This window comes from Scardinius erythrophthalmus (genome assembly GCF_964197995.2).
Source record: "Scardinius erythrophthalmus genome assembly, chromosome: 3".
NCBI classification, from domain to species: Eukaryota; Metazoa; Chordata; class Actinopteri; order Cypriniformes; family Leuciscidae; genus Scardinius; species Scardinius erythrophthalmus.
Genome location: NC_138223.1, coordinates 24,919,170 through 24,942,289, shown reverse-complemented (window position 1 = coordinate 24,942,289; position 23,120 = coordinate 24,919,170). Strand labels below are relative to the sequence as shown.

The 23,120-nt window shown below is 36.3% G+C and overlaps 1 protein-coding gene across 1 annotated transcript in view; it reads right to left on the bottom strand.

Moving 5' to 3' along the window:
* The window catches only part of vps8 (VPS8 subunit of CORVET complex), a 152,297-nt gene that overhangs the window by 68,432 nt on the left and 60,745 nt on the right, over positions 1-23,120 (bottom strand). Inside the window, exons 26-36 of the mRNA XM_081360455.1 lie at positions 22,174-22,293; positions 21,961-22,032; positions 20,121-20,240; positions 19,671-19,727; positions 19,486-19,568; positions 18,229-18,313; positions 18,043-18,141; positions 16,120-16,209; positions 10,870-10,916; positions 4,887-5,037; positions 1,761-1,850 (exon numbers count right to left, since the gene is read on the bottom strand). Of these exons, the coding sequence (XP_081216581.1) occupies positions 1,761-1,850; positions 4,887-5,037; positions 10,870-10,916; positions 16,120-16,209; positions 18,043-18,141; positions 18,229-18,313; positions 19,486-19,568; positions 19,671-19,727; positions 20,121-20,240; positions 21,961-22,032; positions 22,174-22,293 (1,014 nt within the window). The remainder of the gene's footprint in view (positions 1-1,760; positions 1,851-4,886; positions 5,038-10,869; positions 10,917-16,119; positions 16,210-18,042; positions 18,142-18,228; positions 18,314-19,485; positions 19,569-19,670; positions 19,728-20,120; positions 20,241-21,960; positions 22,033-22,173; positions 22,294-23,120) is intronic.

The window sequence follows — 23,120 nt, the reverse complement described above, 5'->3', positions numbered from 1 at the left end:
AATTTCATTTTCTGGGTGAACTAACCCTTTAACTTAGTTCTCGTCAACGAAAGCAACAGATATGAGCTGCATTTTATTTATCATCAGCTAATTTCAAGATGAAATGCCGCAAAGAGAGAGAGGCGGCAAAAGCACTGGTTAGATCATTTAGTCTCATTACTTTTAATGAAGATGATTGTGTTTTAAGCATCTGCGACTTCTTAGTTTCATTTGCGTCAGTTTGCACGTTGGCTTGCTGAAGAGATACTCAGCTGCTCATCTGCGGCGAAGCGTGTTGCAGTAGCACTGTTATATCTGGCTTTAATGTCATATAGCCTATAACACGCTCTCAAACGTTTTTTTTTTTTTTTTACATTTTGGGAGGAGTAAAATCTACATTTGTGGTTTCAACAATCAGATGCATTACCACTAGTTTAGTCTGAAATACAAGATTACTCCCATTGTTTACATGTAAATAAATTGAATCTGTTCATCTTATAAAGAAATCATATCTCTTCACAAGACCATTAAACCGCTCAACTCACATGAATTAGTTTTACGATGCCTTAACCATAACCTTTTTTGGATCTTTTAAGTTTTAGTGACCTGGATATTAAATGGAGGTCTAATTAAAAATATTTTCTGTTTTGAACATTAAGTAAAGTCTTAAGGGGTTGGAACGACATGTGGGTGAGTAAATGATGACAGAATTTACATTTTTTGAGGGTCACACATCTCTTTGAGGGTTAAATGCAAGAATGAATCATATGTAAAAGACCTGTTCAATGTAATCCTGATAAGAATGTGGTGCATTTGTCAGACACAGAGTCCCAGAGGATGCGCTGACTGCCTGTGCTCACAGTGTTATAGCAAATTTCCAAGTAAAAATTATTTACATGGATTTATAATAATATAATTGTATAATTATAATCATCATCATCATCATCATGCATATACTTAAAAAAAATTTAATGCAGAAAATTGCTGGTCTTAACAAATCAATTAAATAATATATTTTGGATTCAAACTGGAAAATTTTACTGAAAGACAATGAGTTTGCTGCTTTGCAGGCAAAATAATTACTGCTATTTGCTAGCCTGGCTAACGTCAGACCTCGTCTCATTGAGACATGGTCTGGGAACCACATGTTCATTTTCTCGTATTCGAGGCGTGGTTTACGAATGCCCAGAGCCGTTTATTGGGCGCTACGAATGTCTATCAAATGCGCCTGTACGTAGCTCATAGCCAATCGTTTCAATTAAACCAGATGACATATGTAGAGCGACAGAAATTCGACGAGGAAGAAGACGAAATAAACTTGCGTTCTAAACTACTTAGAACACTATCTAAGGCTGCATCGAAAGGTAACTTCGCGTCTGATGCCATGTTCGACCCATAGATATAAACAAACTGCTTCGGTCTGTCGCACAGATGACGTCATCGTCTTGCTGCTCCCTCCCCGTTCTGTGATTGGTTCCCTTTTTGAGGGGAAAAGCTGGTCCATGATGTCCAGGCTGCCTAGCAGCGTGAATAAAATCGCGCTGCGCGCAAGGCAGAATGGGGAAACCCAGGCTAGCTATTTGCTCCATTATGATTAAAATGTGAAAAAAATAAAAATGAAAAAAAAAAATAAACATCTAGTTGTTAAAAATTCAAATGTATTTTATTTGTTATTGTATTTCAGTCATAATGGAGCAAATGCCATTCAAAGCAGCCAATAAGCATTTTAAGCTAACATGGATCCACTTGCTGCAGGCTTGTGTGGTGTGAGGATCTCAAACCTGTAGCAGCACTTCAAAAGCTCCCTGTACATCTCCCTTCCTCTCCAGCAGGAAGGCTGTGGCCTCATGCAGGTTGTGTTTCTCTGTGATCTGTGATTAGACAAGACAGAGATAAGACAGTCAATTGTGTTGCAGTCAAATTGTCAAGATCATCAAGACAAATGATCCACTCCGAGGCGCCCACATGACCAACAGACTCAGATTGAGAAAGTGTGTTTAGGTGAGACTGTTTGTTACCGAAAAACCATTTCCACAATGAAACATTCAAAAACATTTTGGAACTAAAGGGGGTTATGCAGAAGGCAGAGAAACACAAAAACAGGAATCCATGAATACAGTTCAATCCATGAATACGAAAACAGGGCAGGTATGAGAGTGCACAGAGAAAAACGACAATACATTACAGACTGACAGAAACACAGTAGCAAGCAGATGGGTCTAGATATGGAGACATATACAAAGTGCAGAGAAACAAGTATAAGGCGAGATGGCAGGATTTTAGAGATGCTTTATATGTATGCGCGTGTGCAAAATGTCTGTTCAAATATTTAGCAGGTGCCACTCAGCCTCTGTAACGGTATTGATTCTTTCTTCTGCCTCTGTCTGTCTGTCTGTCTGTCTGTCTCAGCGCTTAAGCACGGCAGATATCTTCCCTCCCTCCATTATTCATTCATTCGTTCCTCCAGGTATCTTTCTGCCTGAGCCTGTCAGCTGGCACCCTAATTACATCAGATTGGCAAGCAACCTTTGCACACTGTATCAGTGGTTTCATGTTGATTGATTAGATAGTGTGTGGTCTACTAATCCCAACCTGCCCTGCCAAACCTGTAATTTGAGCTGTGAATTCAGTAATCATCTGTATTTCTGTGCAAAAACGGTCTTATTTACTAATCACTCTAATCCAGTTTAAACAGCCGCTAAATGTGGTAAACTCACACTGAAGTCACTCTCAAATTTTTCTGCGTAAACATGCTTTCTTTTTATGTAAATTTGGCTCATTATAGATTGTGCCTTATTTACAAACTATCTGCCTGCTGGCAATTAGCATTACACTACTTAAACTCTCACTCTTTTTGACTAAAGAACTTTATTGCATGGACAAAAATAGCTGAAATATTTTGCAAATGTCTTCTTTTGGTTAAAGAGATTTGAATTGACTGTCTTGAGACTTGCAAAGAATAACAACCAGGATTTACATTCATTATAAAAATGATTTTGTAAACATTTTTATTGATCATTGCAGTTGTTCATGTTATGACTGGACATATATTCAGATTCCTGCAGTAGTCAAACATATTTTGCATGATTTTAATGAGCCAATCCAGGAGTCTGGATCACAGGAGTGCAGTACAATCAGAGTAATGTATGCCAGATTGCAGTAGCCTGCAGCATCCTCGATAGCCTGGTACTCAGAAGAAGTGTGCAAATTGTGTTCAACATAGATTTGCTGGCCGCATTTGAGTCATTATTTGAATTCCTTTAGCGAATTGGGTTGTCTAAATAATAAAATAAATGGTCAGGAAGCACAATATGTCAGCGTCTGTATGCAAAATATACTTTTCAATATGTGCTGACAAAACTCATGTAAGCATTTGTAAGTCCTCATATTAGCTGGGTTCAAAAAATGTGCAAAGCTGCCCATGGAGAGTACTGAAAAGTATTGATGGAAAAATACCACCCCTATTTTATCCAATGAATGTGTGTGCTATGTATCATTTGTGCTTATCAACTTGGTCTTTAGCTTATCATGAGCTTTAGCTTATGTAGAGCTTGTTTTGTATTTAACTAAAGGATAAAAATAGAGAAAGGGGGTAGGAAAAATTTGTTATGAACTTCTTCCTACTCCTTTTTGAACATGGGAATTTCTAATTTGAATTACTTACAATAATTTTGGAAGATTGTGCTGAGAAGTACTGACTATATTTAGCTGCTATTTTAATTTTAATTGTATATATGTATGCATGTCTGTATATATATATTTTTATTTACATGTTCAAAATAAACTACTAAACAAAAAAAAAATCAATAAGTTAAAATTCTGGGAATCAACTCTCTAAAGTTAAGTCTCAAATCACTTGAGGATTGCTAATTGTGTGGGGCACGTGTGTGTCTGGTTATTAATAGAGTGCTGCCCATAAAGAGCATTTCAAATCTGTCACTGTCTGTAGAACCATATGTTATTTACTGAATTTGTCTGATTTTAGTGGAGAATGTTACATTGGGGTGAAAGTACTTTTTGGTAGCTGAAAGCATTAACAAATGACCCCAAATATATAATAAACAAGTACAAGTGGTTTGGAAAATGGATGGATGAAAACATTCAAGGCAAAGGGGAATTGTAGAGCTTTGAAAATTATGGGCTTTCGAATTCTCTGGAAATCTGCAGCCTCTGCATACTACAACCTCATTTCCAGAAAAGTTGGGACATTTTGTTAAATGCAATATCATCAAGAATCAGTGATTTGTTAATTCTCTTTAACCATTATTTAACTGACAAAAGTACAAATAAAAGATTTCCAATGTTTTCACTGACCAACTAGATTATATTTTGTGAATATTAATACATTTCGATTTTGATGGCTGCAAAACACTCCAAAAAAGTTGAGACAGAGGAAAAATAAAAGTGACAAGATTATAGAATATCCAAGTTAAACTGTTCTGAAATTCACAAAGCAAGATTGCAAATAATTCAGGTCTTTCGCCACCTACCATACATAATATTGTGAACAATAGAAACAAACACTGATGTACTATTTTATTTAATACTGTGAAGCTGCTTTGATACAATCTGTATTGTGAAAAGCGCTATATAAATAAAGTTTACTTGACTTGACATGTGTTACACCCATCAAAATCTAATTTGTTAATGTTTACGAAATACAATTAAGTTGGTCAGTGAAAACATTGAAAAACATTCTTTTGTCAGTTAAATAAAGTTTAAACAGAATTAACAAATGTAATCACAGATTCTGCTTTTCTGTAAATGGGGTTGTACTTATGAAGCTGCTTTACATTTAGGATGCTGACTTAAAAGATAGCTGCATACATTAAGGCAGGAGACTACTAGGCAGCTCACCAGTCTTTGTAACAGTCCATTTTGTATGTATGAGATTGATGTATTTATACCTGGATGGCCTCCTCCAGTCTGTAGTCCTGAGAGGTCTTAAGGAAGGCGATGACATGCTGAGGACTGAACTGGCACAGTAGATCCACTAAGAGCTCGTGAAGATCTGAGCCCAATCTTAGAACAGTCTGAAGATGCAGACCCTCTCTGGAGCTGTTACAGAAAGAGAAAACCACATATTCACCTGAAAAGAACCCATATTAGAGGAAACCATCACAAAACACTATGAGAAAAAAAGATTTTTAATTATCATATGTTGCAAAATAGTCATTTATTTGATTTAACAGACTACAGTTGTGAGCATACACAGCATATAAGAGCAGTCTACTCAAGGCAACGGCTCTCATAAAAACCTTCAACAGTCCTTCAAAGCCAACTTCTGGTTATTGATGTTTAAGTCTAATGGCTTAAATGTGCAGAGAACAAGATCAACAGCCAGACCAAACCAAGGACAAACAGACCTTAAATAAGACTAGATCATGAACATACTGACTACAGCATTCTCAATAGTTTTATGATAGCAACAGTGTAATTACCTAACTCAGTAAGAGAGAAAACTGAGAGAGAACTGAAGAATGAGAAAGATTTTCTGTTGTTGTTTATGAAATAAAAAGAGTTGATTGTGCATTTAACATTTAAAATCTGCTCACGTTGTGAGCGATTCAGCGATTCTCTGACCCAGTTGCCTCGCCATTACAATTTGGCCCTTGTCTCAAATCTTTATTCCTGTCACATCCAAGACATTGATTAGGAGAACTGATTGTTTTCTTACTATCTAATCTACCCAGACCTTAAAATGTGGCATTATTAGGAGATGATCAAAGATATTCGCATTGTTAAGAGAAAAGAAGCCCAAAAGTAAATCATGCGTCATTTGTGCATCTCCTTCTTGCTCCCTCCCTCCTTCTCTCCCAATCAAGTTATCATGTAGTGTGGGTTTTCTCAGAGCTCAATCATAGAAAAGCTCTCAAATCAAAGCTCAATCAGCCACCATCAGCTCCTTCTGTATGAGGCATGTGACAGAACACATCCTCATCACATGTGAGATGTACTGTTCTACTCTGGTATGGCCCTGTCTTAAAACTTAAAAAGGCATGTGAGAATGAAGGATGATGTTTTTGAAGTGTATGAAGCAGTAAAAATCACAAAGAACACAAAAATAACGGATTCTGAAAGTACACTGAATCATTACATAACATTTCTGGCAGGTGTTTTCTTTTCAAAGTGATGGTAGATGCAGTTTGTTTTTTGTAAATAATAGAGCATTTATCTGTAGTATACATTAAATAGATAGTTTAAGACAACTTAAGACAAGATAGATAATAGACAACTTTCTTTGTTCTGTAGAACATAAGAGAAGTTATTTTTAAAAATGTTTGCGCCCATATAATACAAGTTAATGGGGTCCAAAACAACATTAGATCCCACTGACTTTCATTGTAAGAACAAAAAACACTAAGCAAAATTTTTCAAATGATCAAATTACAATTTTGATCAAATTACATTTTTTTTGTAGTTGTTGCATGCCAACTTAAATTAATTGTACATGTCCAATAAAATATTTTTCTCCATGTATAATAATACATAAGCTAATGTTGGTGAATTGCCAATGAATAAAACTGACAATAATCTACACAAATAATTTTTTTAACCATTTTAAAATGTCAATCATTTACATATTGCCCTATATTTAACTTAACCATTTTTGAGAAGTCATATTTCTAAGGTTGTATGTTATAGATGCTTTCTTCAAAATACAATTGGTAGATTATTCGTTATATCTCAATTTAATTTTGCCTTGCCAAGTGGAAGTAAAACTTAAGTAAAAAATGGCACAGCTTATGCCCTTTCCTGGTAGTGTTACATTTAAAGTTTCTGTATGGGATGGGATAGGGCTATGGGATTTTTCTACACATTTTATCATCCACCAGGTGAAAATTACAAGTCTGATGACTGAAATTATCTCTTCAAATTAAAACGTATTAATCCGATTTTTCCACCATTCATCCAATCAGAAAATCTCATAGCAGAATACATACCACCATTATCTGCCTGTAAATGATAGTTCAGCAGTGAAAAGACTACTGTGGTGTGTCCTTATCATTCCTGTGACTGATTTCATCACTACAAGAGTCCCAGAGTGCCTACATCAGGAAAGAAGGTCTTTATTTATTCAAACTACCCTGAATGAACTCAGTTCTATTGTCCAAGATGAGACTCTGTGACAAATTGAGATGGGAAGATCATGAGGAGAAACATGCTTTGAGGCCTGGCCTGAGAGGAGACAGTTAACTCAGATTTTTTATCACAGATGAGTTTTGTCCCCGAGGTGCCATATGTCCTTTAAAGGTCATTGTGGGTCAGCTACAGCAAAAACAGAGTTGTAGTTCTGAGGGTCTGCCGTGATGCAGAAATGAGCAAGCATTTATTTGTGGCAGTGTCTGAAACTAAAGCAGCTGTAAATTGTAGCAAATGTGAATGTGTAACAATACAAATCTAGATTTATACATTTTCAGCAATAACATGCAAAACACAACTGCTGCTGTTAGGGCAGTGGTTCTCAATTCCAGTCCTCGTGACCCACTGCTCTGCACATTTTGTATGTCTCTCTTATCTGACACACTCAGTTCAGTTCATGGAGTCTCTCCTAATGAGCTGATGATCTGGTTCAGGTGTGTTAAATAAGGGAGACATACAAAATGTGCAGGGCAGTGGGACACGAGGACTGGAATTGAGAACCACTGTGTTAGGGTGTTAAGGTTAATATTAGATGCAATTGAGGCTGGTGTTCATGGGGTTCTGGGTGATAGCTAGAAGTGCTTCCCACACATAGACCTGGACGGGCCAAATACAAATACAAATACTAATTTATATATTTATACACACACACACACACACACACACACACATATATACACATATACATATATATATATATATATATATATATATATATATATATATATATATGGGGTGAAAAAAGGGCTCAGTCAATCCCAATTGTTTCTTTCTTTCTGCGGAGTGAATTACTCCAACTCTGAGCGAACTCTCAGCTCCTCACCACAGGGCTTCTCTGGTGCTGCGAGCAAATCACTCCGCCCAAGTAGCTGTGCTTCGCTTCTGAGAATATAGTTCCCAGTATGTATACGGTTAGAAGATGGCTGTGTCTCATGTGACCTTGTTATTTTTACATGCTGTGACTATACAAATCACAACATGTAAATAGGAAAATGTTGGCGTTATTTTGTCACTTATTGGGAGCAGTATGCTAGCTGGAGCTGTTTACCTCCAGTCTTTGTGCTAAGCTAGGCTAGCGGTGGGTGCATCAGACAGAGTTACAGCACGCACGGAGATGAAAAGGGTATGTATGGACTTATCTAACTCTGGGGGATACAGTGAATAAGCTAAAGTCCCAAAAAGTTGGCGTGTTCCTTTAAGGTGGACTGTGATGCTATTTTATTCTGGAAACAAACTTTTTTACATTATTTTCCTGTTATCTCTGTAAAGCTTTTTTGAAACGATCTGCATTGTAAAAAGCACTATACAAATAAATGTGACTTGACTTGACTTAGATGCGATTAATTGATTTGACAGCACTAGTACCAATAAAGTAAATGGTGTCAATTTTGATTTCATGATGACTTTAAGAGGACCAAGTGATTGTAGAAGTCTGGCATTGTCACCAGAGAGAAGTCTGTTGTTTCACCGGAAGATTGAGTTACGAAAAAAAAAAAAATTGAAATAAACAAAAAAATATATAAAGAAATTGAAATCAAATAAATAATTTGCATTATTATAATAATAAAAAATGAAACATGCTTGGATGAATCCTTCACAATAAGATCAATAACATGCATTTAGACACTGCACTGGCTGCCTATTAAACATTGCATAAATTGTAAAATATTGCTGATTACTTACAAAGCACTAAATGGTTTAGCTCCGCAGTACTTGAGCAAGCTCTTAACACATTATAGTCCTTCACGTCTATTGCGATCTCAAAATTTCGGCCAGTTAATAATACCTAGAATATCAAAATCGACTGCTGGCGGTAGATCCTTCTCCTATTTAGCACCAAAACTTTGGAACAGCCTTCCTACCATTGTCCGGGAAGCAGACACACTCTGTCAGTTCAAAGCCAGATTAAAGACACATCTCTTTGACCTAGCATTCACATAATACATTATAGACTTCTATAATTCAATGTTAGGCTGCATAGATTAGGTCAGCTGGAACCGGGAACACTTCCCATAAATCCTGATGTACTCGTTACATCATGAGAAGAATGGCATCTACGCTAATATTAGTGTCTGTTTGTCCCGAGGTTTTTCCGCAGCCTGCCGGATCCAGGCCGTATCCAGATCTGATGAAGGACCCTCGTCTGGACCCGATGACAATGCAGTGCTGAAGTGCCAACTAGTCTCTCCCTATGGAGGATCCCTTTACCACTCTACAGATAAAGCGTTGTCGGGAAAATTCTATTCGCGTACCTACCCGAAGTGACAAAATAAAATAAAATTCTGTATCAAAATTTATAAGGAAAGACCAGTACATTGTTTAGGCTTGGTTTGTAAGGAATTACAAACCTGTGCACATATATTCAAAGGCACGTAACTATAGAACCAATTCTAAATGCGCATGTGAACGCCATCAGCGTTTCTCACAGGTTCGCGTTTAAAGTCTGTGTAGAATGGTGTCGTCTTAGCGGCCCCTAATTTAATAACAAATGATCGTTGCGACGGAAGCGAATCAATCAAAACTAACTTTAGCTGGAAAATAACTTTATTAAAGAACCGCTATAAAGCCAAAACTATCTGTTACCTTAAATTATACGTTTATCTCTGTAAAGCTGCTTTGAAATAATCTACATTGTTAAAAGCACTATATAAATGAAGATGACTTGACTTAAAAATATAAAGGGTGAATTTTTTTTCATGCTGACCATCTTCCAGTATCATACTCGGTAGGGATGAACTGTTACAATTGTTCATTCAATTGCTTACAATGCTAAAAATAAATTTAGGCATCGTACAGTTTAAAAAATATATATATATTCAGCAAAATCTACAAAATATGGGACATAAGCATGCATAATTAACTCCCTAATATTCGTCGCTTTGGTACTGATATATTGTGCGTAAGGATATATCTTTAATATTGTGGTTTCCGTGTACAGTATGGGATAGGGCTATGGAATTTTTCTACACATTTTATCGTCCACCAGGTGAAAATTACAAGTCTGATGACTGAAATTATCTCTTCAAATTAAAACGTATTAATCCGATTTTTCCACCTTTCATCCAATCAGAAAATCTCATAGCAGAATACATACCACCATCATCTGCCTGTAAATGACAGTTCAGCAGTGAAAAGACTACTGTACTGTCAGTTTGTCCTCCACTCTGTTTTTTAACTACAGGCTGTCAACAGCACCATGTACAAAACTCACTACAGATAACAATCTTAATCCTTGAGTCCTGTTTGTCACAGGCAGAAGAAGAACGACACAAGCTAAAAAGTGGGGGCAGAGCGTAACGGACTTCAGGACAATAAAAAGGGCGAAAAAGTAAATGAAATACTAGGTCAAGATAAATGGATGTGTGGCAGAGGTCATTTGAGAGAAGAGATGAAGGAACGATGTTTGAGATGGAGACAGATGATGACAGAGATGGCTGTTCATTTTTACAGACTCCAGCTAAAAGAACTGCAGCTGTTCACCAATAAATGCATTTACTTGTGCAATAGAGTAGTTGGATAATAGGCAGTCCAGGTTTATTAATCTATTTTTTTTTACACTGCAAGGACTTATGTACCGATCCTATATTTTGAATCGTTATTGCAGGGCACATTAAGTATTTTTGACATCCCTAGTGCTCTGAAAATTTGTGGAAAGAGGTATTTTCAATAAGTATGTTTAAACTCAATACAGAGAGCAGGTATGTAAAAATTAAACAAAACTGTTGGGGAGGGTACTGCTATTATTACCTGGGGTCCAGGAGGCACTTCAGAAACTGGAACACCAAATAGCCATCCTGCAGACACAGAGAGCTCAACATCAAAATATGATTCACTTTCAAACAGATTGCAGTCATGTAGAAGTACAACACTGGGATATTTTATCAATATTCTGCCAATATTGGTTATTTGCTTCAAATACTACACAAGAGGGGTTAATAGAGTATAGCCAGATGAAGCCAGATATGTGTCTAACAGATGAAATGTTTGAAATGAGATATCATGTACATCAGACATTTTATGCACTACAATAATCCAGAATGTGACCTTTGATATTTTAGCCTTCAAGACAGTGTGTCTTTGTTCCAGACATTGTTGTCGTGTAGGCACTTGTAAGACTCTAGTTACAGTGGGCACTTATAAGATTAGTTATAAGTTGCATAAACCCGGGCAGACCTAGTCTGATCAACTTGCAGTTAGTCAATAGGTATCTAGTACAGAGGTCGACTGATTGATCAGTTTTGCAGATTAATCACGACCAAATAACCGATTGCTGGAACAATTGGTTATCAGCAAAAGTCTATACCGATAGTTTTTCAGGGTTGCATCCGTTGCTGGAGTGGCTGAGAAGGGTCGGCTGTCATTATACAGTACGAGAGCGTCCTCTAGAGGCAAAATAAAAACTAAAATAAAAACATGATGCCTCATGGAGTTTGTTTTGACACATGAGACTCATGAGTGCAATGATCAACAAGCTCTATTTAAGCCGTGTTTTACAGTGGATTTAGGACAGCTAAAGGGCGTTGTTAGGCACGACGCAGAGCCTAGCCCATATCATGTCCCATACTTTTATAAAACGGTTACTCCATAAAAATATTAATTTTAATAGAGATGCACCGATTGATAGGCTGGTGACCGGAATTGGCCGATTTTCACGTGACTGGCCATGACCGGCGACCGGCCGGTTAGTCTGACATATGTCAATTTTATGCCGGTCAAATGCACCCAGGCGCCGGATGATTAACATCGCGCAACATCAGCATCACACGTGCAAACGGAACGCAATAGAAAACCTCGTGAATTACGGCCGTTTCACACCGCAAGCGTGAGCTGCGCATGAGCAGCGCATGAGCAGCGCGTATTTTTTCCGGCGTGCATGTTAATCAATGAGTGCATTCACACCGCGAGCAGGAGCGTCACGTGAGCAGCAGTGAAGCGCGGGTTTCGGCATTGAGTCTATTTTTGCTGCTGCTCACGCTCAATTAAAGTGAAAGCACACTTTTGATGGACAAAATAAGTATTATTTCACACAAAAAGTGCATGTCTAGTGTGTTTTAACAAGAACTGGAGTAGGCTATGTCAGAAAATAATATTTATAAAAAATGTACCCATTTAAACTTGTTTTTATTATTCAGTTTGGGTAAAAGTACTATATGGTGTTTTATAAAAAAAAAAAAAAAAAAAATTTGTAAACTAGTCAGAATATACAGTATAAGCTTTCTTTAAGTTTAATTTTAATTAACTTTTAATTTCCCACACCAGGAGTAATTTATATAGTTCCATTTTATAGCGATTATCTGTTCAAAAACATTTCTATGTTCTATGCAAAATGTTCTATTAAAAAAAAAGATATAAATTTTTTGTGTGCTGTAAAGTGGTTAGAAAAATGAAATCGGAATCGAATTCTGTGAAATCTGAATTAAAGTGACAGCGCATGGTTCGTGGTCAAAATGAAAACAGATTGACAATAAATGCGATTAATTAAATAAAATGTAGTAATCTCACCATAAATGTATTTAATTAAATACTACCTTTTTCACTTTAAGACTGGGGAAAAGCAAGAAAAAACACAATTTACCTCAATTTGTAAGGTTTGATTGGTGGTTTGCAGCACAGGCAGTAAGCCTCAGTTACCTCAGTGTGAAACAGTAGCCATTTAATTTAGCCTACTTTGTAAATGTAAGAGAACTTGATTGAAGGAGAATTTTCAACATGCTCGAATCATCACCACAATGGAGTTTAGTTCTGTTTGTTTTTCAACAGTATTTTGTTACAAAGAAAACATACGTGTTATAGCTTTGGCTATTTAGCCTATTTATTTTATATATGGCTATTTATATTGTTAATAATTTGCATAGTTAATCTTGTTCTTTGGTGTTCAGTTTGTAAAGGTTTTACAAATGTTATTTAATAAAAAATATTGTTTTAATAAAAATCATTCTTTCCCCCCCCCCCCCCCCCCCCCAAAAAAAAAAAAAAATCGTGATACGAACCGAATCGTGGGTCAAAAATCGTGATACGAACCGAATCGTGGATTTGGTGTATCGTTACAGCCCTAATTCCTCCGCCAAGCAACGTAGTTCCAAAGAGGTTGCTAAGCGACACATTCAGCAACAAAAAAAATCACAAACAGCAGTTGCGCATGTTGTTGCTAATGTTACTTTTCTCAGACAGAAAGAAAGAAATGGTGTTAAAACAACCACCAATCCTTTCTTTATGTACTTTGATGACAAGAACAAACTCTCACATTGATATGTGAAGGGTTGTCACGATACCAAAATTCCAGTAGTTGGAAGTGGGGGGGGAAATAAAATAAAGTAAAGGGCAAAGAAACTTTCAGACATTACATAGAACAAGTGGCAGGTCTATTAGTTTGCATTTACTTAATTCACATCTATTTTGACATTCAGTATCAGATTGTTTTGTACCTTTATGCTTAAGCTATGACTATTAGCCTGGCTAACGTCAGACCTCGTCTCATTGAGACGTGCACTGAGTCCCAATTCGCATACTATCCGTCCTAAATAGTATCAGAGAAAGTTTAATGAGTTGAGAAGTGCCACTCAATAAACTTCCGGTTGCAGTTCCACTCTTGTTCCATATGAGGGCGCTCACATGACGAGTGCAGAATGAATGGAGGTCTATGGAGCTATCCACAACTTTCCCGAACTCTGACCTTTCCCGTGATCGCTATGGCAACGTAGAACAAGCCGGTAACAAACTTCCGGTTTACGTTAGCCTGAACAAGATACTGCTATCAGAGAGCCTCAACAAGCCCAAACAACTTGCTTGGGTAATGAGGAGTAGCTTAGATCAGGCCCAAAAAAAAATCAAGCCCGTTGTGTCCGAGCCCGGCCCAGCCCGGCACATTAGTAATTATGAGCCCGAGCCCAATTTAGACCCAACCATATTTTAATACGTGGGCCGTTATAACCAGGGGCGGCGCCAGATCCATTTTTTTTACATGCTGAGGGGGTGCTAGCAGTAGATATATTATATATACTTTTAATAAATGAGCAAAAATTGGCCACTTAATATTTAATATTCTATTATTTTAATGATCACAATTAAAGTATTAATTTTATTAAATTGAACAACGCAACATTCAGCATTCAATAAAATATTATTAAAGATTTATTATTATTAATAATGTTATTTCAACAATATCTCGTTATTTCGACATCATATGTGCGCCGAGTGTGCGTGCAACAAGCAAGATGCGCATTTGTAAATCCGGTACACGCGTGCATTGATTTTAATTAATAAACTAGTCTTTTCTGTCAGTGTCTGCTGCAAAGATGAAGTTGACGATCGCCATCTCCGTAGTGAACACGCCTGAAATGCACATCTTGGATTAGCCTACATAATCAGAGAGTACCCCATTTCTTTTCATTTTGAATTGTTTCGTTTAAAGAGTTTCGGTTAATTTATGATGAGATGCGCTCCTGATTGCACATGAACGTCAGGCCAGAACCAGCCGCCTCACAAACGACCTGCGTTAATTGGTTGTTCTACAACGACGCCCTGCTTCACTCCTCAATTTGGTAGAACACATTGTATATGTATTGTGGAAAAAACGATGAGGAAAGTAAATAAAATTATATTGGACATATACAGTAAGAATGAATGAAATGTTAAATGTTTTGTTAACAGTCGCGGTGTGCGTAACTAGGCAACCACGTTCAAGTTCACTTTGCATGACGTCATCGAAGTTTGTCCCAGAACGTGCATACTCTTTTGCTACACACTCAAAAGTATGTACTTTTTCCTTACAAAAAAAGTACATACTTTTAGGTCGTAGTATAAGTAGGCGAATTGGGACTCAATCGTGGTCTGGGAACCACGTGTTCATTTTCTCGTATTCGGACGTGGTTTACGAATGCCCAGAGCCGTTTATTGGGCGCTACGAATGTCTATCAAATGCACCTGTACGTGGCTCATAGCCAATCGTTTCAATTATACCAAATGACGTATGTAGAGCGGCAGAAATTCGACGAGGAAGAAGACGAAATAAACTTGCGTTCTAAAGTACTTAGAACACTATCTAAGGCTGCATCGAAAGGTAACTTCGCGTCTGATGCCATGTTGGACCCATAGATATAAACAAACTGCTTCGGTGAGAGAGTGCTCCCTTTATAATCATTGAAGCTATGAATTCAGCGCCTGCTTACTGAGATCTACACTCCTGCAAAAATAATAATAAAAAAATATATAAAATGGTTAACCCTGAGCATGTCATGGGTCTGGCCTATGAGAGTAAAAATCTGCTCAGTTTGACCATTATTATTCTTGTCCTCATCATTTTCATCACTTTATAAAATGCTCCATACTTTAATGAACTACAAATCATTTAAATAGCATTAATGTTATTCTCACACCAGTCTTTGACTGTGAAAAAAAACCCTTAAAACTTGTTATTTTCCCCTCATTCCCCTTGTATCTTCTTATCTGCACATATGTTTGCACAAGCAGGCTTTTCAATTAGCACCTTCCTGACAGTGTGCGAAAGATAACGCAAACCCAATTACACACAGCACTGCAGATAGAGCCTAATCCATTTACTGACACACACACGTGGGCCTCAGGGGGGGCCTCTTCCCTCTCACAGACATTCACTGACACTATCTTAAGATGAGTGAATAGGAGAAGAGACAATGCACAAACACATTAACACACACCAAAGGGGAATCAAACACACAATACAACACTGACAGGCTCCTTCAGAAGTGCTTTTCTTAACAGTCCAGCCTGTCGAAAGATAAATTGTGTGTGTGCGCAACAGAGTGCATTAAATTGAAGTCTCTCTGTATTTTTCAGCGAAGGTAATAATTGTTCTGATGTCATGTAACTGAATGTAATGTAGAATGCCATCAAAAACAGTATAGGGAGGATTTGAACCTTTATTTCAGCATGTCTGGAACATGTGCTAATGGGATAGCAGAGCTTTTTAACACTCCCATGAAGCCAATGTCAAGTCATAAAGTTAACAATGTTGCATACCTGCAGAGATGTGATGATAGACTGCACCTCATCTGCAAAGTGCACCGCCACCAGCTCAGCTGTCTTAGCCGAGTTTAAGCTGACCAAATCCTACAACAGAAAAACAATGAGAAGAACTGATGAGATTTAAAAAAAAAATCAGGTTTCACTAACGTATCAGGTTTCAAATACATGCATTTTTTATAAACTCTTTTTTTTTATTGCAAATGTCATTGGCAAAATCATTTCTTATTTGTATTTTTGTTGTTGCTTTAACCCTGCAAAGCCTGACATATGACAGTTTATTGAACATTTAGACAAAATAAAAATACAAAGTAAAATAAAAAAAGTTTGTATGTTTGTTTTTGTTGAGTTTTTTATACACCCAAATTTTAAGGCTCATATAGTATGATATAGTAAAATATGGAGCTCATACTCGGAAGAAAAAGATTTGGGTTTTTGTATGCCCAAACTGAGCAAAAATATGCAATTTGGTGCAGTTGCTAATATTAAATGGCCAAAAAGTAAGATGAAATTCTGCTAGCTTGAAATGTAAATCAATGAGATCTTTCTAACAGTGAAGCAGAATACTTACATAAAATGCATTTAAATATCAGTTGTCAGTTGCCACTCCATCTCTTCATAATGTGTGTTAGAAATTATATTAAAATACTTAATTTAATGATCAAAGCTTGGTAGTTTTTATTGTGGGGGTAAAAAAATATAACGCAGTGCAATACTGAATGTTCCGATCCAATTTCTGAATGTTCCGATCCAATCTGACTTCTGACCTGTAATGCTGCCTGAATCATAATCATACACTGTTCGTTCGTTGGCCAGAGGAGGACTGGTTCCCCGACTGAGCCTGGGTTCTCCCAAGGTTTTTTTTTTTTCCTCCATTCTGTCACCTGATGGAGTTTGGGTTCCTTGCCACTGTCGCCTTTAGCTTTTGGCTTGCTTAGTTGGGGACACTTAATATTCAACAATATTATTGATCTGCCTGCATTGACACCATTATATGAGAACTGAGCTGAGCTGGACGATGACATCACTGTTTTCTCCAGAGCTGGACTATGACTATTTTCTTCTAGACACAAACTTTGTTGCATTATTTTCCTGTTATTACTGTAAAGCTGCTTTGAAACAATCTGTATTGTAAAATAATATTTCCTCAAAAGCCTGTTGTATCATATTTGATTCTCACATTTTAACATGATTTTTCTAAAACATGATGTATGGATCATTAAGTGAACCTAATTTGCTTTAGTCCAGTAAGTGTTCATCTTGAAATATATTACTAACAATATAAAATATATTCTTACAGTTTACGAATTATACTAAAAGGCCTTTTACTAACTAAAAAAGTATAAATTATCAATCAGAAGGCATGCTGAAATTTGTGTACCGCAGGTCTCTCAGCAAAGTTTTGATCATGTACGTAATGTACAGGCCTGTATCAAATATGTTACAGTAGGCTCGAACTGACAAGGACTCCACAAGTTTGATCAACATGATGATCATAGTAGTTCAGCATGTTCAAAGAGCATCTTTTGTACTTTAACTGAAGCAACAACATATTTTGTGCAAAATAGCTGACATGTTTAGTCACAATTTTGCTAATCATCATTTGGATTTATCCTTTATTTTATGTTTCACGTTTCTATTTTTAAAAAAAACAACAATTTATTTCAAAGTTTAAACCCAGATTTTCAATGTGGACTCAACCGAAAGACAGTCAAACGATGCGGTGGCATCGACTGATTTTAGTGTTCTCAATTTGAACAATCCGAATCAGAGGAAGTCATTTGCACAAAGACCATTGACTGAACAAGATGAGAGAGAGCGGGGCCTGATGAGAATAGAGCTTAAAATTAGCTGAAGCCTGAGCTCTCTCTACCTGGAGTGTACTAGAGGAACAATTATTTGAAGCCTTGTTAGACTCACCTTGATGTGTTGAAGGGCTTTGACCCACACCAAATGTTTCTCCTCTGAGCTGTAGCCCGGCATGGACAGAATGTTATGGATGTAGTTGAAGAGCTCCTCCTGGAGTTAGAGATAAAGATTAAGTAAAGGAATAACAGGAATGATAGGAAAGAAAAGAGTGAAAAGGGAGGGATTGAGGTTGAGTACCTTTCTCAAAGGGTCTTTCAGGTAGCAGTCGACTATTTTGTCGTAAAGGTGCTTTTTTTCATACATGAACTCACAGATTTGATAACTGAAAGAGAGAGAACAAAAAGAGAGACAACAATAGAAAGGTTTGATCTTCAGTATAAATATCACAATTTCAATGTCTTCACCTTGAGGAAATCAATATGATACATTCAACTGCATTCATTAGATTTATTATGATTTAACGGCAACCTTGTGGCTTTTGAAATCTAGCTTAGAGTGGATCACATACGCTTACTGTAACTATTTTTCCTGGTAGTAATTTCCATGCGACTACCTTTAGGGCAATTACTGTAACTTTTTTTCTTTTTGCATTGAGACATTTCAACACAATTAAGCACATTTTCCCCCTCATTATCCTTAACGGTGATTATCATTACATTCTCATTACTGTTATGCAAGAACAAATACTGAAAAACAAAGTTAGTTTATTTTAAATCAGCATAAAGTCAGTGCAACAAATACTATCATGATATACACCTACTGTTCAAAAGTTTAGGATTAGTAAGATATTTTCATGTTTTTTAAAAAAAAAAAGAAATAGTATTTATTTGGTCAAAAATACAGTAAAACAGTAATATTGTGAATTATTACAATTTAAAAATCAGTTTCTTATTGTTAGCAATTAAATGGTTATACCTTTTTCAGCTCAAAAGAACAGCATTTATTTGAATTGATTTTGTTTTTGTAACCAATGTAATATGCTTAAATAGTCTTTTAATTAATGCTTAAAATATAATTTTTTCCTAAAATATAATTAAAGTAAAAAATAATTTCTCATTTCTTTCTTTTGATTTCAGGGTGAAATATGATCTGGACATAGTCTTGTCTCACCCATGTGTACTTAAGTTATTCTAGCAAGAAAATATATAACTAACATTTATGTATCTGTAACAGAAATGTTCTATTACAGTAACCTAATTAAGGTGCATATTAGTGAGCTGATTCTATGAGGTAAATTTAATTAAATCAACCACATTTCCATAGAATATGGAAATATGTGTCACCTTGAATCATACGCCAGACCCTTAAAAATGATGATTCGTTTTGATCTACGAATGGCTTATGTTGTACTGTAGAAGATGAATGATCTCATCATTAAAAAAAAAAAAGGGGGGGCAAAACTCATTTTGACTATGAAGTCGAAACACTTCAGCTGTCTATTTGTTTGGTGGATGAAGCTAAACTGTTCTGCTTTCTGACTGGAAGATTTCTTACAACTCTGCCTTCTCTGCGAGCTCAAGGAGACGGCCCTCATCAAACTGGACCACACCACCGACCTGCAGCAGCTCCAGCAGAACCTGACACAACCAAAATCAACAAATCATGTGAAGATCAATCAATCTTTTAACTAATCTTGAGTCAAATTAAGCAGCGTTTTAAGACGGGTGTTGTGTTTATACCTGCTGTCTTTCAGTATGTCTAGAGTCATCATCTGGACTACATAGAAACTCTAGAACCTGCAAAAGACAATGAGCAACAGATAAAAGACACTTCAACAAAACATCTTCCCATGTAGGAAAGGTAGAATAACACTGAAATCACAAGTGTCAACTTTCCTGACAGTATTCAATTTTAAATTGATGCGATCTAATTTAGATCAGGCCCCAGTGCAGGGTGCAAAATCATGAAATATTTAACATGCAGAAAACAAGCATAACGCTTCTAATGCGGGTGAGCTATTTTTACAGAAGCTGCTAATTGTCTTTACCAAAACTGACACCTTCTTAGAAATCTTTTGCCGTTACCATTACAGCTGCGATAAAACATTTAAAAAAGCCAGAATACTGTAGATGGAAAAGGTGAGACACTAAAAAAAACGGACTGTGAAAAAAAGCATAGAGACACTTCACCTGGTCAAACAGCTTCCGGTTAACAAAGAGGGTATTATCTGGTTTGGCAAGTTGTCGTGCCAAGAAGGTGAAAAGACAGCCGACCTGAGATGGGGTGAAGTCGGAATTGTCCACCATAACCTGGAAAGTGTGCACACACACAGAATTTGTTAATGTGTGTACAGACACTGTAAACATGTTTTTTTCTGAAGTTGTAAATAAAACAAAGATTAGAGTATATTTTGCAAGAAAATACTATTGCAGTTGTTCAATTTCAGAGTCATATTTAATTCAATTCATTCATCCATTGCATTTCAGAAGATTTCACTCAAGGAAGGAGATTAAACCACGGTAAGTGGTGCAATTTTAAATTATTAAGCCATTTAGAAACATCTAAGTTTTTAACTTTGCAGTCATGGTGCAGGATCTTTTTACTGAGTTATTGATAATGTTGGTGTGCACGGCCTCCTGAATGTTAACAGGATTTTGGAAAATGTCTGTAATTTTAGTTCTGTTTTATTATGCACATGGATAACCAAGTTAACATGTTGCCGAGTTAAACAATTAATACAGCTAACCAAGTTGAGTTTACATCCTAACAAACTGATTTGCTAGCTAATGCAGTCATCCGAGACAGCAGTCATTGTGTTTGGCTTGTAAGTATATTATTTTACATTTTAACATGACAGACATTAATGTAAGCGCTAGAACTGCTTTATTTTTTATGAATTGGTCATATATTTACAATTCAGATATTGAATATAAATAATTAAGTAAAATGTTGTCTATTAGTGTAAACGTAAAACAAAAATAGTAAGCAGTCAGGAGTTTTAATAAAAAGATTGTAGTAATTAGAACTTTACTTGGGAATTTCTAATTAAAACCATCAAGAATTGTGTGTAGCCTTACTTGAAAACATGCTTGTTTCCTAGCTTTTTTCAAGTAAATGCTACTCCGAATTTTTTTCAGAGTAGTATTATCTTACTTCAAAAACATTGACCCAGGCTTTCTATAATCACTCACTCAAGTGAGTTTGTTGAATCCAATTGGATCCAAATCAAATTGAATCCAAGCAGAACTTGTAATTTATTTTTTGGAACTATTTTTTTTTCTTCTTCTTTCATGTGTAATTCTGTAAAATGGATTCAAAAATGGTAAAAAGTTTGAAAATGACAAGCATTTACGTTTTGCAGAATTTTTGGCAGAGTTATGAGAGATTCAGTTGGGGCCTGGTTACAAGGTTGTGGTCTCTGTCTATTATGAATGAACAAATGATTACAGATGGAGAAAGAGAGAGAGAGAGAGAGAGAGAGAGAGAGAGAGAGAGAGAGAGAGAGAGAGAGAGAGAGAGAGAGAGAGAGAGAGAGAGAGAGAGAGAGAGAGAGAGAGAGAGAGAGAGAGAGAGAGAGAGAGAGAGAGAGAGAGAGAGAGAGAGATTTTGACTATGTTCATTATTACAGTTATTGAATGTGTTAGGTTTGTAGCCTTTAAAAGAAGTTTGCCATTTTAATTAGCCAAAGTGTCTCCTATTCAGAAATACAAATGACATTTGAGATCTATGGTGTGGGGCAAAGTCTTTTTGAATTTTCATGTTTGATTTTCTTGTAGACTGATGTATTTTTCTTTGTCCAGTAACATTGGTCGGTAAGAATGAGCTGTGATGAGGAAAGGGAGGAAGACTGCAGGACTGAGCTGGTTCTCCAGCAGATAAAATTATCCATTCACATGATTACATTCCAGTGACTAAAGCTTTTTACACAAATAGAGGTTTGTGTGTTTGTGTGTGTTTGTGTGTGTGTGTGTGTGTGCGCGTGACAAAGGGGGGCAAAAAAATAAAGAGTGTGAAATATGTTTCAGTCACCTTCAGTAAAATGTCCACAATCCTTTGCTGATACTCCAGAGCCTGTTTGTCATTCTTGAAGTCCTCAAATGTCTGTGAAGCAAGGATATATTAACATTCAGATCTGAAAGGGCAAATTAACTGCAGTACACCCTGACTAGAACATATAACACAATACTAGAGCACTCAGGCATTGAGTAATACTTATTGAGTTATGGATTAACTGATGCACACCAGTGCCAGGACATTGAGGAACTCTCGAGTGTCGAAGTGCAGGAGAGTTCGGATGTAGGGATACACTTCCTCTTCCTGTGCAGCCTCCACCGAGTGCAGACGAATGAGGAACTCAAACACCTGGAATGGATTCAGAACACTGCTTTTTAATGAATCCTGTAAGTACTGTATAAATTGATAATGAAGATATTTTTTAACTATAAGTAAGTATGAATGATATATCACTATCATGTTGCTTATAGGCAGATATATATATATTTTTTTTTTTTTTAAGAGGTAGAGTAATGGTCGATACTGGATATTTAATTGTGCATACTGCTGTTTTTTTTGTTTTTGTTTTTTTGTACATTTAGATTACCTTTGCTGTAATCTACCACTTAAAGTTAATCTTTAAAAACACTAATTAAACACTGCTGAATGTAATTTTAAACAAATCTCAAAATGAACATCCATTTTTATACTTAATATTATAATATTGTGATGCCTAAATTAATTTATTCACTGTTCAAAATGTTGGGGATGGTAAAATTTGGAAGAAGTCTCCACAAAGGCTGCATTTATTAAAAAAGAACAAACAATTGTAAACCAGTAATATTGTGAGATATCACTACGATTTAAAATAGCTTACAATATTAATATGTTTTAGTGTAATTAATTCCTGTGATGTCAAAGCTGAATTTTCAGCATCATCACTCCAGTCTTGAGTGTCACATGATCTTTCAGAAATCAGTCTAATATGATGATTTGGTGCTAAAGAAATATTTCTTATTATAATCACAGAGAGTTGACAGTAGCGCTGCTTAATATTTTTGTGGAAACAGTGATACTTTTTTCAGTATTCTTTAAGAAATATATATTAACAGAAAAAAAAAAATCTACCAATGTAAAAGCCTTTAATGCCTTGCCTTGCTTTGCCTATTATACCCCCCGTTTCACAGACAAGTCTT